The sequence below is a fragment of the Fringilla coelebs genome (genome assembly GCF_963513975.1).
Source record: "Fringilla coelebs genome assembly, chromosome: 5".
NCBI classification, from domain to species: Eukaryota; Metazoa; Chordata; class Aves; order Passeriformes; family Fringillidae; genus Fringilla; species Fringilla coelebs.
Genome location: NC_140033.1, coordinates 40,089,977 through 40,107,236, shown reverse-complemented (window position 1 = coordinate 40,107,236; position 17,260 = coordinate 40,089,977). Strand labels below are relative to the sequence as shown.

The 17,260-nt window shown below is 36.2% G+C and overlaps 1 protein-coding gene across 1 annotated transcript in view; it reads right to left on the bottom strand.

The window, feature by feature from the left end:
• Positions 1-17,260, bottom strand: part of TMTC2 (transmembrane O-mannosyltransferase targeting cadherins 2) — a 231,576-nt gene that overhangs the window by 18,595 nt on the left and 195,721 nt on the right. Inside the window, exons 10-11 of the mRNA XM_084206089.1 lie at positions 9,136-9,250; positions 2,194-2,257 (exon numbers count right to left, since the gene is read on the bottom strand). Of these exons, the coding sequence (XP_084062215.1) occupies positions 2,194-2,257; positions 9,136-9,250 (179 nt within the window). The remainder of the gene's footprint in view (positions 1-2,193; positions 2,258-9,135; positions 9,251-17,260) is intronic.

The window sequence follows — 17,260 nt, the reverse complement described above, 5'->3', positions numbered from 1 at the left end:
GGTAAGAATCTGTATGTTACATCACATGAATACATCTAGTAGTTTTGAATTTTCTGTCATGAAATGTTTCTAGACCATTAATGTTAGATAAAAAAAAAAAACCAACCTAACAAAGATCCTTCAAGCACTGACTCTGTTTAAGGATATTTTGTTATCATCTTGACTCACGTAATTTTGCTGATCCTTCATATTCATTAGACAGTGAGAGGATGCACAAGCACATACAAAACACCAAAAATCAACTGTGGGCATTTTCATGCTGTGGGTGTGCTTTCTACACAGCTCTGGCCTGGGCTACTGCAGTCTCTAGGACAATACCTGGATACACTCAAAGCAGCTGGTTCAATCAGCACTACAGAATAGTTCTCAGCACATTTAATTTATCGGCACAGATGCAGCCATGAAGTACACGGTCCTTCAATTATTTTCATTCCATTTTCCTTTGGAAAGATTGGGAGCTTCTGTCTTACCATGTATGCATTAAACTGCTCACTACCAAGTAAGCCTCCTCAAGTGGCTTCTTCTCCTCCCAGTCTGGAACTAGTATGGCCAATTTGAGAATTAATAACAATAAGAAAAATATGCATGACTACTTGTGGTTTTGTTTACATTTTTGGGACATACACCTGTAAAGTCATCATAAAGTTGATAATGGCTGTGAAAATGGATACAAGTTTCCCACTCTGCACCAATAAAATATTCCTAAAAAGTCGTAAACCATATGCACACCATGCTTAGCTAGAAAATAAACTATCACCTAGAACATTAAAGTATAATCATCTTTAGAAGAAAGCTGAAGACCAGTATCTATTAGATTTTTACTTACACTAATCAAAGTTGAAGAAAATTTCTACAATAAAGTGTTTTGATAATCTTATTCTTCAAAAAGGATACTTTGGTCATAACATGTAAAGCTTGTCACCAACAATCAGAAATACCTAACCTTTAGAGTACTATTGCATGAGCTTGCTGTCAGTCACTCCAAAGCTCTCTGAGAAACCTCAAATATAAAACCATATTTATATGGAGTTATACACAATAAACTTATTTCTTAGTTTCTGAGAAGCATTTTGAGCATACAATGAAGCACAAAAAAGAAAAACTGTACCAATTTGCAGACAGATGAGGGAGTACTTTCAACATTAAGGTATCCTCTCAGAAAAAAAGGCAAAAGAGTCTTGCATTATGCAAGCATTATGAATCACAAAGTCTTTATTGTTATTTCACAAAGTATGAAGTAATGAAATAAGTAGTTTTTTGAGAGTTCTTAAGAGACAGTATGAAAATCTGTAATTTCATATGAATAAGTTATAATGGGTTTTTTATTATGTTTTGTTGTTGCTTTTGATTCTTAGCTCTGGAAGCTCTTTTAAGGTTTTTGGTTTTTTTTCAAACTTGGGTTTTCCTTTTTTTTAACTACATTTGCTGACTTGTATACTTGAATTTGGCACTATGGACTTCTGCGACAGAAATTTTCCTAGATTTGATTTATTGTATAGTCAAAGTGTTATGCATCTAAAAAAAGTTCTGCCCTATTTATGGTCACGATTTTTTATCAAGATGTGAAGGTAATTAAAAAGTAATGCAATATTAAGTAAAAAATGGTAAGTAAAAAGTATTTTATTTCTTTAATTCCTGATGCAATGAAAACTGGAAATGAGCTTCCCTTCTTAAAAGGCATGTCACTTACTGCTCTATCTATCTGCTCAAACAATAAGTATTTCTTTGCCAATATACAGCTACATCAGAGATAAGCATCTTTACGTTTGCTGAACAATGGTTGCCAGAAGTTCATGACAGAAAATGCATAAGCATATTATTAAAAATTCCTTAATATGTGGCTCACAGGATAGCCTTTCATTCTCTTTTACTGGTGATGAGATGGAATTGGAGAAGCTTTCCAAACTTAACACATTTAAACATAGATAAATAAATCTAAATCTGGAAGTCTTTTCCAAGTATGTTGGCCAAGACTTATGACTAGATCACTTCACTGAGGCAACTCGAAAGTGCAGTGACTGGTTTGACAAATGAACAGCTTCATCTGAATACCCAACAATTAACTACTAAAAGAACATATATAATACAGGCTGAGAGATCAAATGCTCCAGCAAGAAGTTCTCAACACAAAGGGTCCAGTACCATAGCATGTTCATCAACTTATGTAATGGATATCACTAAGAAGGTACTTACATTAGGTCTTAATCCTGCTGCCATTTCATAATATTTCTCAGCCTCTTCATTAAGACTGGCTTGTCTATCAGGATGGAAAAGAACAACACAGTTACACCTCATTTTTCTTGTGTTAAAATGAAACCATACCTAAAAAAGCATAGCTAAAAACTAAACACTGCAACTACTCCCTGCTGTTTAAGAATATTACCCAACAAATGCACAAAGTATGTAAATCTAGAAGTTTTCTTATGGTTCAGAATGTCCATTAGCACAAATCCTCTTTGCTTACTTCATTTTCTTTTTAGTTCTGCAATGATATTAGTACATAATGGAAAGAAATACAGAAGGCTGAACACTCATCTTGGGCAAAAACAGAGACATACCAGTCTTCACCAGAAGAAAATGAGGCTCATTTTTTTGGTATCAGACATACTTAAATTCTGAAACCGTATATTATAACACAATGTTGCTTCTCACTTTGTGCCCTCCCCAAACCACTATAATTCCAGTAAATAAAGCAAAAAAAGTCAGGGAATGTAAAGTTGCTAAAACTAGGTTTCCATGTTTGAGGGAATTAATTCAGGAAAGAGTTCTCATTTCAACATTTACTCACATAATTCTGAGCAGGCATTTAAATGTAAATCTCATATTCCAAGAGAATAAGATGAGCTTCTGGGTACCTGAAGCAGCATTAGCTTAACACTTTTTCTTCTCCTTACTACTGCTGTCTGCATCTACGTGCTCCTCATAGTTTAGCTTTTATTTCTTCTCCTGAGTTTTTAGTTTAAGGTCTTCAAACAAAAATGCAGTATGTTGCCAAAGAAATCCAAATATGTTTTTGTCTCAACAGGTCCTTTTTATCACTTCTCCCAAATTCTTCTCTTCTAATTTTGTCTCCACCTTCTTAATTTCCCCTTGACTCTCCATTTTGGCCACTAATTCAATGAATATCAGTTGATCACATACATGTCAAGGAAAAAATGGCAAATCTATAAGAACAACCAAGCAGGACTCTCAGGTAGGCTACTTCTGCTAAAGTTATTTGCTATTTTCCTATGAATCTTAGTGTTAAGTCCTTTTACAGGAGACTTAGGACAGGAGATCTTCAACATATTTGTGTTTGTTATGTGATTACAGCTGCATTTCTGTGATACAAAATGGAAACATTAGGAAACAAGGATAAGATTGTAAGGTGGGCTGAGGTTTTTTTTTTCCTTCTTTTCCTGCTTTTGCAAACAGTTACTAGTTCAAAAAGTGTCAATCAACTGAGCATTTATTTTACCTTGTTCATTACATGAGCCTTTACATGATTTGGTATCAGATTGTGTTCTAATTTTGTTTCTATCCACACAGATTTTAAACATTACCCACATAATACATGGATAGGCAATTAATCCCAAACAACATATTTTACAGCTATTGGTCTTGGGAGAGAAAGGGAGAAAGGGTAATCCCTTTGAAGTTTCTCACACAATTCCTGTGCAAGCTGAAACCACTTCATGACCAACAATTTGCTAAATAGAACCTGGTTTATACCTGTTAACTGTTTTAAATTACTTTGCACATGTATCATTGACTCAGTGGTTGCAGTGGTTAGAAATGATTGAATGTCTAAAAATATTCATTCAACCTGCTTCTGGATCACTCCTGCTGGGCATCAGTAGCACTTGAAATGATTGCAAAAAAAAATAATCTCATCCTTAGTAATTTCAGGATTTACAGCAAGGCACTGTAAAATGAAACATTTTACAGAGCTTTTTTTTTTCCCTGTTTGCTCAAAACTGTCAGGACACAAATCACTTCTTAAGTGGTGAAATAACACACAATAAACAAGGTGCCTTTCCCAGGAGGCAAATACAAAACGCTACACTTCACCTCCCAAAAGAGTTGCTGGCATGTGAGTGTGGAACACATTAAAATCCTGTCCCCCCTTTAGGCCAGTGGAAATACAGGGCTTGCTTTCCTGCCACATGTACATCTTGGAACAAGGATCATTAATTGCCAAGTGGAAATCAGTTTGAATATATAGTTCCCCGTTAAAAACAGTTTCTAGAAATGAATGCACAACACAGTAACCTGGTCAGAAAAATGCTAGTTCCACATTTTTGAGGCATTCAGCAACCATTCCTTTAGCTAAGATGCTGCAGAATTCTGGTTCCTATTTCCACTGCAAATCTAAGCTAGAAATCAATTATGTTAAGCCCTGAAACAGCTTTCCCTTGAGAAAAATTAAAGGCACAGAGGTAGGAAATTGCAGTAACCCTATGCCACTGAGCAGTAAAGAGCTCTGGATCAATGTCAAATAATGGAAGGACACTATTAAAAGTAATATAACTCACATTAGAGTAAAATATTAGATAAAATGTTGATAAAAAAATCAGAGAGGAAGGAAGGGGAGCAAAGAGAGGTTCAGAAGAGAGTCTTTTTCATAGTTATGAGCTAAATTTTAACCTCTATCTTAAATCTTTTCATGAGAACTGCCCATGAAAACATTTCATTTTCCCCACTAACAACGAGCATCCAGTCTTGTTTTAAGGGAGAAAGTTTCCTCTTTTTATTATTCTCTCATATCTCTTAACCTGAGCTTCCAGACCAAACAATTCCCCATATTTAGCTCCAGCTGACTAACAGTGACACCTAAAAATGTGCTTGACGACACATCACTCTTAGACTATCCTGACACCCAGCTATAATCAGTTTACATTCATTTTGATTTTTACACTGTTCACTGGAAAAAATACTATTGTAAGAGAAAAACACCACCAGTGCTGAGTGATTTAGATACATGTGAGAGAGAAAGGGTTAGTTTTAACATGCCTGCTGCTTGGTACAAGGCTTCAGACTGTTGATTTTTACAGTAAAATTAGAGATGTCAGCACACCTACAAAGAAATTTTCTTCAGCAATTCCTATTTTAAAATGCTACATGGCTTTCTTAATGGACCTTTTTGTGTTACAACAAGATTATCGGGCTTTATAACCAGCTGCTCTTTTACAATGAACTATTCATCCACAGTTGTTCTTTTTTGTTTTAAAAATCTATATAGACCATATGCTTTGCCATACATACTTACATATTTAAGCACATAGTAAATATAGGATTAATATAATCTGTTCAGACAATAACATAGAGTTAAGTTGTGCCTATGATACTGTAATCAGCAATTACACTCCATGTTTGGTCAGTGTATTCTGGACAGCCAAAATACTCTTGCAGAAAATCACTGAAAAACAAAGACCAAGTAATGCAGTACTGCTCTAATTTAGACTTCTGTTTTCAACAGCCAATAAACATCCAGTAACTTCATGTCACATGAGATTTTCCCAAAACAAACCCTCTCACAAAAGCCTGGAAAAATGAATTTTTCCTACAAGATGTGTTTTTAAGCAGAGATGTTTTTCCTAAATCTGTTTTCATGTGGAGGCAAGGTGAAATTCTTTTCCTGTTTCTAATTATGATGGTGGTGCCACCGCACTGCCGTCCTTCATTCTAGAAAAGATCACACCCTGACCCACACGGTGCCTTGCTGCCCATGAGTTGCCTTGCTCCTGGCAGCTCACCTGGGCTAGGAGAGCAAAGTGAGCCCTTGCTAAGGCAGGGCTCAGCCACGGGAGCTGCAGCCACCGAGCAGCGTTACGCGCACGCCTCACTGCTCGGCTGAGAGACTTCAAACTCCTCGAAGCGAGAGCACTGCAAATACTACAAACATAAAACACATGACCAGATACTGCTTTAAGAACCACCCAAATGGCTGCATGACCCTTGAAGAAAATCGTCTGGAAAACAAATTTGTTGAGAAAATGAATTTCACAGACAAGTATTGCGCAAGTTAAAAGTTACCAGACTGTTGCAAAGAAATTAATTGCGTTCATCACACATCTCCCCCCTCTTACAGATGACTCGAATCATCTTGCATTGCATTAATGGGTTGCTACAGAAGTCATTTAGGAAAAAAAAAATTAATAACTATAATGTAATTAGGAAAGGGGAGGTCTCTCAATAATGCAAACAGAACAAAGTAATTATTTTTTTTTACTTCAGATTCAGTCACAAAGAGAGGAAATCAGTAATGTTAGGATATCTGATTGGAAGAGCAGACATTCTTCTTGTGACTGCTAAACTGAGAACAGGCTATCTATAAATACAGCTACTGCATTTGGATCCAGTTAACAATTCTGTTGCAAATTTAAGAAAAAGAAATTTAACTTGCAGCACTCCAGTTCCAAATTTTCCGAAGCTGTTAATTTTTATTTAGGTTGCATTTTAATTTTTTTTTTTCTCAGCCAGTAGGGAGATTTTTTAAAAAAAAGGAAAATATTTTAGCACTAGACTAGAGAAATAAATTACATTTTGAGAGACTAGTATGTTTATTTTCTATCCAAAACAGCTGTAAACCAAGAAATGTCTTCATATTTCAGAGTCTTGTGACTCTCCTTAGGCTAATGGTGGAAACAGCAGTAGCAGAAGAGGGAAAGATGATTCCTTCCTAATTCAAAAATATATCACTGTGCAAAATATTTGGTCTGAAAAAGAAAATATCAGAATCTATATAAAAATCTAAGCTTCTGTTATTATCTTACAGTCATTTTGGAAACCTTGCATCATCCCCATTAATATCAATTTCTGTCTCTTATTCCACAACACGTCTTTAAAATTTATCCCGTGTCTCTCACAAGAGTCATTTCATTTTCATGCTCTGTGAACTTCTATAATGTATTTTCTATCTCACAGCTGTGCAGTTAATTCAAAATTCTTACTCGCTTACCAGTCAGTTTTTATAGCTCTCTAGGGTACCTAAAGAGCAGTTGGTCACCTACTTGAAATTATGTCAGCCTTTCATTTATGACTGTCTTTAGCATTCTGTTTCTAGCAGTGTCACACTGTGCCAGTTGGAGTACTCCCTTCTTTTTGTCCTCCTTTGTGCCTTGGTATCTGTTTTCCTCTTGGAATCACCTCAGCCCTCCATTGTTCTAAAGATCCTAAAAATCATCTGCTTCTGAGGAGCCAGACTCCTGGTGGATTTGTAGCTGCTCTGTTACAATGAATGAATAAGCATTGCCCTTGTCCACCAAGTATCACAGAAGCAATATATTTGAATTAATTGCTAAATAAAGCTGTGAACAAGTATGGACAACAAAATCATATCCTTTAGCAAAAATCAGTCCGAGGCTAACACATGGGGTTTTGAGCAAATACTTGTCAGCACTGAATTCAGCTTTGCCACCCTGACTCTAAATCCTACAGACCACTTTAGACTCTCAGACAGTATTAGGAAGACTTTATGATCTTCCAGAAAGAGAGCTGAGTATTAAGTGAAAAATTAGATCAACTGGCTATCCCAAAGGAGCACAAGGGATTCTAGCTAAACTAAAGCAGGCCTTTTATTCTTTTTTTTGGTGTTTGTTTAGTGCATTTTCTTTGTTTTGGCTTTGCACTTCCAGTAAAAACTGAGAATGCAGCTTAGAATCACTAAGCTCATTGCTTGTCAAGGCCTCCCAAAAACAGTGCACTCCCAACCAGATCAAGCAGCGTACAGCACAGTAGCACAGCTATTACTTTGAAAGTGAAAAAAATATTCATATCCAGATGTAAATATATGTGCTTCAAAGACCTCGAACGCTACACGCAGTGCTCACAGAGAAAACAGATTTATTAAACCTATTTCCAAAATATTATTGATTTACACTGCCACATTTTATGATACACACAATCATACCACTAAACCATCTTCTACAACACACTCAGTAAAATCAAGAATCTGACCCCTCTCTACCTTTCTAAATTCAGCTGTCATGCCTAACTTGCTATTCTTCTGTCTGTAAATTTGTAACATTAATCTATGTTTCAAATTACTGAGTTCTGTCTTGAGAGATACAATTCACAAAATAATCCTGGGGAAGGATCCTTAAAATAGCTCATACACCTCTGCCAGGTCAAACTGCTATTTACCAATGAGCCATTTGTCTTGGTTTCCTTTCTAATATTCAAGAATTAAGTTTTTTTTTTAAAATAACTTTTGATTCTACCTTCTCTTTTATAGCATTCTCTTTTTCTTTCATTTCTTATTTAAATACTAAAATATAAAGGAGCCAAGTAAGATATCTTCAGCAGAGAAATTATCTCAAGAACTGCTTTGTGCTAATGAAGTATATTTTTTTAATTTCGTTTTTCATGCATTTTCTATGCTTAGATACCATCTAAATGAAATCAAGTATCCTTATAGCTGTTAAGTGGACAATAGACAATAATTAGATAGTTATCCTAGAAATAAGCTTGGAGGATACCTATTACAGTAATGTGAGTTTAATGATAATGTTAAACTCACAGACAGAAGCTTAATGTTACTGAATAACCAGGCCTGACAGCCTTAAAAGCTAAAATAGAAGTCCAAAGCTTTGTTCTATTCAGACAGAAGACAATTAAATATAGGACTACATTTTAAATCACAGATTCTGAGAATATCACTATGCGCTCCCATGCATCTCAAAGTAATTATCAGCCTGGGAATATTTAGATTTCTAATTATCATAATGTTCCCTACTGTTATTATCAGAAATTTTCAATATTCTCTATTTACACCCAGATGAGAAATATGGCCTCCTCTTTTCAGTTGATATGCACACTAAAATTTAAAAAATCAGGTGAAAGGAAATCTTACAGAAGGTTCTTCACAAAAGAAAGGCTTGTTCTCATATGCAAGCAAAATGTATTACCTGCTTGTGAACAACGGAAGTTTTGAAGGTAGGAAATTATTATATAATAAATAGAATTTGAGAAATGCAAAATGCTAAATGCTGCAACAATTTAATTCCACTTCTCTGTATCTTACTAGCAATAATATTGAATTATTCAAAAGAGTTGCTGGGCTTTAAAAAGTATCCTGCATAAGCAAATACTATAAAGACTTTTTTCCTCCAAAAGAAGAGGAAAATCAAGTGAGGCAGATGTCCAAGCACTAACCTGAGCATATGGGCTGCATTGAAAACAACGTCAAATTCCGTATTATCAAGTTCAGCTGCTTTTTTTGCCATTTCAGCTGCTTCTATCAGGCGGGATTCTTCTAGGAGGAACTGACCTGCAATGGAGTGTGTGAACATCAGCCCACAGGAAATAACTGATGTAATATACTTCAGACAGTATAGTTAGGAAAAGGAAGCTCAAAAAAAACCCAACCAAACAAACCCAAACATCAAAGTAATAAACCAAGCAATAAACCAATGTATCAGATTCAATGTTTAGTTATTTGCTGGTCTGTTCTGCATTTCAGTATCTGTAAAATACAGTCAATGTGGGAAAAATTGCAATAAATATGACAAGTAATAACAATATGTTTAGAATATATATTCAAGAAAATTGAGAATGATAGAGTAAAACTCAGACATTGAGAAACAATACTCCCAAACACCAAGAAGCCTGCCATTTGAGAACATGCCTTTCTGCCTATACAATTACCATGATCTTTTCTTCCTCAAAACAAACTGCAATAAAATAGTATCTACAAATAAAACATATTCCCAAAGAATATCCCAAAATTTGTTTTAGAAGCATATCCCAAAACCACATTAAATGATAAATTTTTGTAAACATACATGATAGCATTTTTTCAGCTTTAGAATTCTACATGGTATTTGCTTTGAAACCATTACATATATATGTATACATTGATGGACTGGTATTTTATAATGTATCTCACTAACATTAAAAGAATCACAACAGGTAGCTTTTTAAAAGTTTTGTATATGATAGTTACCTCTCACATTAAACCAATATAGAAGATGGCTAAAATCAAGTGACTCACATTTACAAATGAAATTATCATTATCATTAAACCAAGTATAAACTGAAAAGAATAAATAGTTTAGCATTAACCAAGCTTTAACTGAAGTACAGTAGTTTCAAAACAAAACTTGCAACATACAGTGGAACTCTTTAAAAATGAGTTTTCCTTTGAAGAAGGTGAAAAAAAGAATTTGGAAGATACTCAGCCTTATTTTTGCTTGTTTTAATGCTTTTTCACACCTAATCTGTAAAATGTGTCCATTTTTGCAACAACATTTTTAAGGAATTCAACCATCTAGTCTCTGTGAGTACATAACTTTATATTTGGAAAAACTCTCCTAAAGCCTAGTGATTATACATTTCAGCATCCCATCCTTCTCTTTTTGTCTTACTTTGGCAAGTAAGGTGTCTCAACCAAAACTCTGCCATGCCACCACTAATAAGCCTCATCAGAAACAATAAAATAAAATAAATATGATAAATAAATAAATAAAACAATGAGCAACTGATATCCTGCCATGGTAAGGGATTTTCTCTTTTTTCTTTCCCCCTTTCCTCATTCATTCCCTGTTGCTCACACACTCGCTGTGTGCTTATGTGGAAAATTCCCTTAACCAGAGCTAGCAAGGTCTATACAAGCATTGTGAAGCCAGTGATGCTTTGGTACAACAAAGATATTTGCAGAAGGAGTAATTTCAATACAAAAAGTGATGAAAGACAGCTTTCTTAGCTTTTTGTTTTCTCTGTGGATACATTTCACCTTGGGAGAGTTGGCAGATTATTTACTCAGTCTCCTGTATCTTAATTATTCAGATCTGCAAAACTTGTAAAAACATTAAGATACCTTCCTGCATTCACAGTATAAGGTTTGGTTGCTTTAGTTACATTCACACTCTAATGTGTTCCACACTTTGATGCAGTACAATGCTTTGTGCTTATTGTGCCCAGAAACAGATGGTTTACAAAAAAAGCCTCCCCACAAAAGAAAAAAAGTAAATAAAGAAATAAAAAGAGAGAAGAAAACATAAGAAAAAAACATAGTTTGAGAACAATTTGGACCACAAGAAATTAATTTGTCTTCAGATTTATAAATCAGTGGTTGAACTGTTAACAGAAGTCTCTTAATGGAAGTCTCCTCTAAAGGGAAAAAAATTCTGACAAAAGCTAGTAGCTTACTTTTTTTTTTAAATTTTTTTTTCTTTTGGGTACCACATCAGAGTATGCCTTATATGCAGCAGGACAAACTCATATTTGAATATGAAAATTCTCCTAGTGAATCTATCAAATAAAATAGTTCATATGTATTTGGGCTGAATTCCTATTTTCTTTAAAGAGCAACCTTTGAAATAAGCTTGACCAACTAGTACTCCAGTTCTCATCCAATGAATGAAGCAAAGCAGTATCCCTAATCTTTAAGTCCATGTTAAAGCACACCAGCCATAAAATGTTAACAATAAGATACTTTTGCCGATGAAAGCCCTGGATTAGCAGAGTGAAACGCTGGTAGGTGGATGTGCTTCTGAGACATTCAGGCCGGGAGGAGAATGAAGATATAAGTAAAACTTTCAGTTCTTCAAAAAAGAAAGTTCTAGGACTGTACATTATCATACACAAGTCTCTGCCCTGTACTGGAGGTGGCAATAACTCATGATGAGTGGGTAAGTAGCAGATGATGCATATATGAAACCGACTGTAATATCCTCTATACGCAAGCCTTTACAGAACTCCAGTCTAGGGCCACTTGTCTTCATAAATTACTTGGATGCAGGTCTTAAAGGCATACTAAGTAAGCTTGCCAATGATTCAAAACTCAGAGGAGCTGTCAACTCCTCTGAGGGCAAGTGCCAGATTCCGCACCTGGGATGGGGCAACCCTGGATGTACAAACAGACTGTGAAATGAGATGCTGTAAAACAGCAACATGGAAAGAGACCTGAGGGTCCTGGTAGATGGCAAGTTAAACATGAGTCATGGTACCGTGGCACTGACAGCCAGTTGAGGAAGGTGATTTTTGCACTCTACTCTGAAATGGTTTGATCTCACCTTGAATATTGTATGTAGCTTTGGGCACCATAAGAAGGTTATGTACCTATTAGAGAGCATCCAGAGGAGGGTTGCTGATCAAAGACTTCCTTAATTGCATGGGCAACAAATAAAAGACACTGCAACTTTTTCAGTCTAGTGAGAAAGTCAATACCTGAGTGTACAGATGCATGGTGGGTTGTCCCCTGCCAGTATCCAAGCACTCACACAGGGTGAGGGGAGAAAACAGAAAGGCAAAACCAAGAAAATCTCTGCATCAAGATAAAGGCAGTTTAACATGGGGAAGGAAAAAAAACATACTAAAACAGCAAACAGCAAAATGAAGGACATTTCTCATTGCTTCTCACAGGAATAGTGATGCTCAGCCAGTTTCCAAACAAAGCCACCTCAGAAGCCAAAACCCTTCTTGTTTCTCTACCCAGGTTTTATTGCTGAACATGATGTTATATGGACTGTTATATCTTTCCCTTTGGCCAGCTCAGGTCAGCTGTCCAAGCTATGCTCCCTCCCAAAAAGAGAAAGCCTCGACACAGCTCAAACACCATTCAGCAGCAGCCAAAACACTGGTGTGTGTTATCAAGGCTCCTTTAGTGACAAGGCATCATCCAGGCTGCTTTGAAGTTAACACTACCACAGCCAGAACCAGTACAAGGTGGAAACTTTCAGCTGAAAATTGATTTTCCAAGTTCTCTTGAAAGGCAGACTAATTTTATTCACACATCTCAATTTAATTTAAAGCACCTAAATAGAAAAATACTGTTTTGAAAACATTAGCTGCCATTCCTTTTAATCTTGTATACTAAATTAATACAAGAACGAGCTGGATTGGCAGTTTACTGCTGTGCTTGCTTCATTATAAAACAGACTTCTGAACCTTTCCTGTCAAAGCCATAAAGAGGCTTTCCCAAGAGAAAAGCACAAGCAGGGTGTAATATTGGCAAGGTGTTGAAGGTGGATCAGAAGGCATGATCTCCAAGCCCCTGCATCCAGGAACCAGTTGTGTGGGTCTAAATTTATATGTAGGATTTTCTTCTCTGACACGCAGCTGGCAAACCTCATGATTTATGAGATACTGCCCAACATCACATAGAGAGCTTACTTATTGCAGGTGTCATGATTCCAGCTCTTGCCAACAACATAAATTATGGTAGCCTGACTGTTTTTTTGGAATCACAACAGCTTTTGAGAAAACAGCTCCAAATACCACACTTTCCTATCTAGAGGAAAGAATATTTTTCATTACTCTTCTTCTAAACTGGAAGCGGGAAATCTATAGTCCAGGAAAAGATGCGACTTTTAGAAACACAGTTCTTTGTCTGGAATGCTACTTTTTAAAATAAATTTTTTCCGCATTTCTTGCTAGACAACACAGGGGTGAGAGCACAGGTGTAGTCAAGAGTCGCTAACAAGAGTTGCTCTGCTTTGATAGCAGAGAACTGATCCAACATTCCACAATCTTTTTCATTTTTTCCTAAACTATCTAAGAATCAGAAATAGCATTAAAGCTGCTGAAATCTGTACCTGCAGCCTTATTCAAATTTACTTTTCATTGCAAACCATCAACAGTGGCTCTGAGTCTTTATTTGACCAAAAAACTTTGGGGCAATATATGCAATCTACTAAAAAGTGAGATATAAGTATGTATGTAATTCAAACAAGAACAAAATATTTCCAGTCCCCAGCAATTGAAAAGAACAGTTATAAACAGTTAAAAAACCAGTTTTATCAAATTTTAAAAAGTATTTATCCACATAAATGAAAGCCTATAGCTCTCTATCCTTTATAATTGTCTCCCTAAAGCAATCATGAACATTTGTAAAGAACTTAAGACATGCACCACCAACAATTTAAAAGCCATACATCTGAACTAGTAGTTCTGCTGCTTCATTCTAACAAAAAAGGTATTAATTCGTTGGAATATGTCTCTGTGTAAAAATCTATTATGTTCAGAGCACAAAGGTATGTTCCTCTAGAATGGGCTTAACTATTCCTTGCAGGCACTGTGATCCTTGATTTTACTAGATAAAAGTGAAATTTGCACCAATCTTTTAGTTGAAATGTTCCCTCTTTTACTCACTGGCAAACATACAAAGGTACTCTGTCCCAGAACAGAGTAGATTTCTAAAATAGCTCATCTTGCTGGTGTTGCTTTTGAAAAGAAGTATCTTGAATGTTCTCAGAATGCTGCTGTTTCTACATTTACTCAGGTTGCCATGACAGACTTGTGGGATGATAGCTTTAGTAATCCAAGCAAAACTGAGTAAACTACCTTTTAAATAATAACAAAAAGACTTCCAATGCCATCCTAACCAGAATTTGCTTCCTTTAAAATACATTTCTCAGTAAGACTTCTGCTTCTTATCCTCTTCAAAAGAGTTTTTAACTTCTACAACATGAAAAGTGGCTCTACCAAGATTCAACTGTAAAATCTGTTTGTAATAAACTTCACTAGAAGCTCTTTCAGCACATTCAACATTGAGGATTGGAAGCTGAATATTTGCTGGTGCTTCCAAAGCATTTCAAGTTTCAGCAGAAATCAGAAGAGGGAGTGGATTCTGGCTGGCTCAATGCATTGTATCTTGTCTGATGCAGATGATGTCTTGAGAGCAGAATTGTACTCTCAGTGGCAGAACCATCACTGAAGTTACTATCAACTTCAGCTCTGCTGCGGCAATGCAGAGCTGATGCAACCAGAGATTTCAAAACAGAAAGGTTAAATTGCATTCAGTGGAAGAAATGAGGAGAGATCTTGTCTCCAAGTTGATTTCCAAAGTATTTCAGGTGACAAATCAATGTCTCAAGATGCAAAGTTGTCGTTGTTGTCCTACTGTCTTAGTTAACTTTCATATCTTCTTTGTGAATTCTCCTCATGGCCATGGCACTTCCAACTGACTCCAACACACTCACTCTCATGCCTATTAAGGGCAGGCCTGTTCCTAATCCTTGGTAATTAGTACAGCTGCAACTCTTCAGGGGTGAAATTGCTTTTAGCACTATCTCTTATTCTTCTACAATCCATCCTCCCACATAAAGTCAACAGACGTGACCTAATGTAACTGCTTCCTTTAGGAGTTTCAAAACAGATTCACTGGCTGTGAAGGAGCAGCTCCCAAAGCAAGGGTATGTTTGATTAAATATCCTGCTTCTCCAGGTCTGTTTAGACAATTCCTTGCTGAACATGGAAGATACGATAGGAGAAAGGCAACTTTTATCACAATCACCTAAATGGTAGCAGCATTCCAGTTTTTGCTGCTCCTTGTATCCCATTCCATCTTAATGGAAGGATGTACTCTTGGTTTCTTGCTGAAGGACTTCTGGAGACTTTCTCCCTTTAATTAGTTCCCATAGAGAAAATTCTTCCATGCAAATAAAATATAATGAAACACTAAGCAAATCAGCAAGTGCTGCAATGTCATTATATGCACTGGCTTGGAAAATACTTTTTTTATTAGTCCTTTTCTTTGTCTGAAAAGCCTATCTGTTGCAATTGTGCTAAATATACCACTGGATGTCATTCAGAGCACAATCACAGACAAGAGAGAAAAAATTAACTAGCAAACCTTTGGGACTTGGTAACTAAACCTGTGACTACATCTGGATCACTGGAAACTCTCACCAAACCAAAAGATTAATGATGAAAATATATACTACAGAGGATCTCATGATTTACAAACACTGATCCTGAACTCTATATCATTTCCCAGACACCTGGTGATGTATAAGGTTTGAAAATCTAAAATTTGGCTGAAAAATAACTACGCCATTGCATTTTTGTAGCAGCTTTATGCTATCTCTACAAAAATCCCCATGAGATAGTACACACAGGTCAAAAGATATGACCATTAGCAAAGAAGACCCCAGAAGTGCTCATGCCACAAAACCTCCAGCACTGTTCATGTTCATTTTTCAGTCCCTACAGAAATGCTACATTTTGGCAATATGGAAGAAGCATACAGACACATTTCTAACCCTGTCTCTGATTTGCACTATCTATATCACATCTTTTGAGCAGTCTAGCATATTGTGCTGAGGAAGCAGAGTCAACCATGTATTAGAGATGTCAGAATGATTAGATTTAAGGCTAAACCCAAGGGAAGAGCCAGAAGCATGGAAATTCCACAGCATTTCAGGTCAGTGACCTAGCTTGTTTGGAAATACTCCACTGCATTCCACTTAAGTGATTGGCTCTAAAGGGTATTTGGAAAAAATAGTTATTATAGTGGTCTGTAATAATCTTCTTTTAATGTTGTGTGATAACAGTAGCCTAGAGTGACAAAAAGGACTTAAATTTGGTTGATTGTCCTGAACAGCTCAGTTTTTGTCCTCAGTTTGGAAGTAAGAAATACTGTTGTTTAGTAGTAGCTACAGATTTTCTTAAAGTTTGTAGAGAGAGTTCTGGGAGCAGAAAGGTCAGCAGCTTAATGAAGTCTTCCTGCAAGACAGTTATGTCTTCCTGCTTCAGGTGTAGGAATCCTGTCTTCTTGGAATTACATTCACTGATATTGCAGGAGCAGGTATAAGACATAGTCCAAAGTCAGGACCCTGATTTGGTGGCACATAGTATGTTAAAGACTGAGACACCCTTTCTCCAAAGACCACGTATGTTCTGTGAACATGTATTACTTGAGAATCATAAACTAGTTTATAGTTTCCCTACAAAATCACTGTACGCCAATGATGGGATTTCCCAAAGATTTAAAATGGCAAAGCCTCTGTCATTGGCAGAAAGGGTCACGAGTACACATTGGGAAGTGACTTAGTGATGGACATATTATATCTGGTTCACTTTGACCCTACCTCATCAAGGGATTTAATTTCTCAATACAAAATCACCATGTAGTATCTGGGGTTCCCAGCGCGGCAGATCCATGCACTTTTATTTATCATTTGGTATATACTGCATTTAGCTAACCTGTCAGTCAGAAACAGGATAATCCATCCACCTGGATTTATGGCTTGTGAAGTTTTATTCATTTCATTGACAAAAGTGAACACTGACCTACCTGTGGACTAGTGTGACATTTCTACCATCCACATAAAACTCTCCTAAAGAAATTAGTAAGATTTCATGAGCAGGTCATGGTTGATGTTTCTCTTTCTTATAAATACAACACTGATATTCTATTTTTAATTAGTTCACTGGTTTGTGCATAGGAGCTTTTGCTTAAATATGTGGGGAAAATATATAAATTTTTCCTAGGCTGTTCTTCACTCAATGAAGACAAAAAGCACAAATCTCAAGCACTGAGAACAATGTGACTACA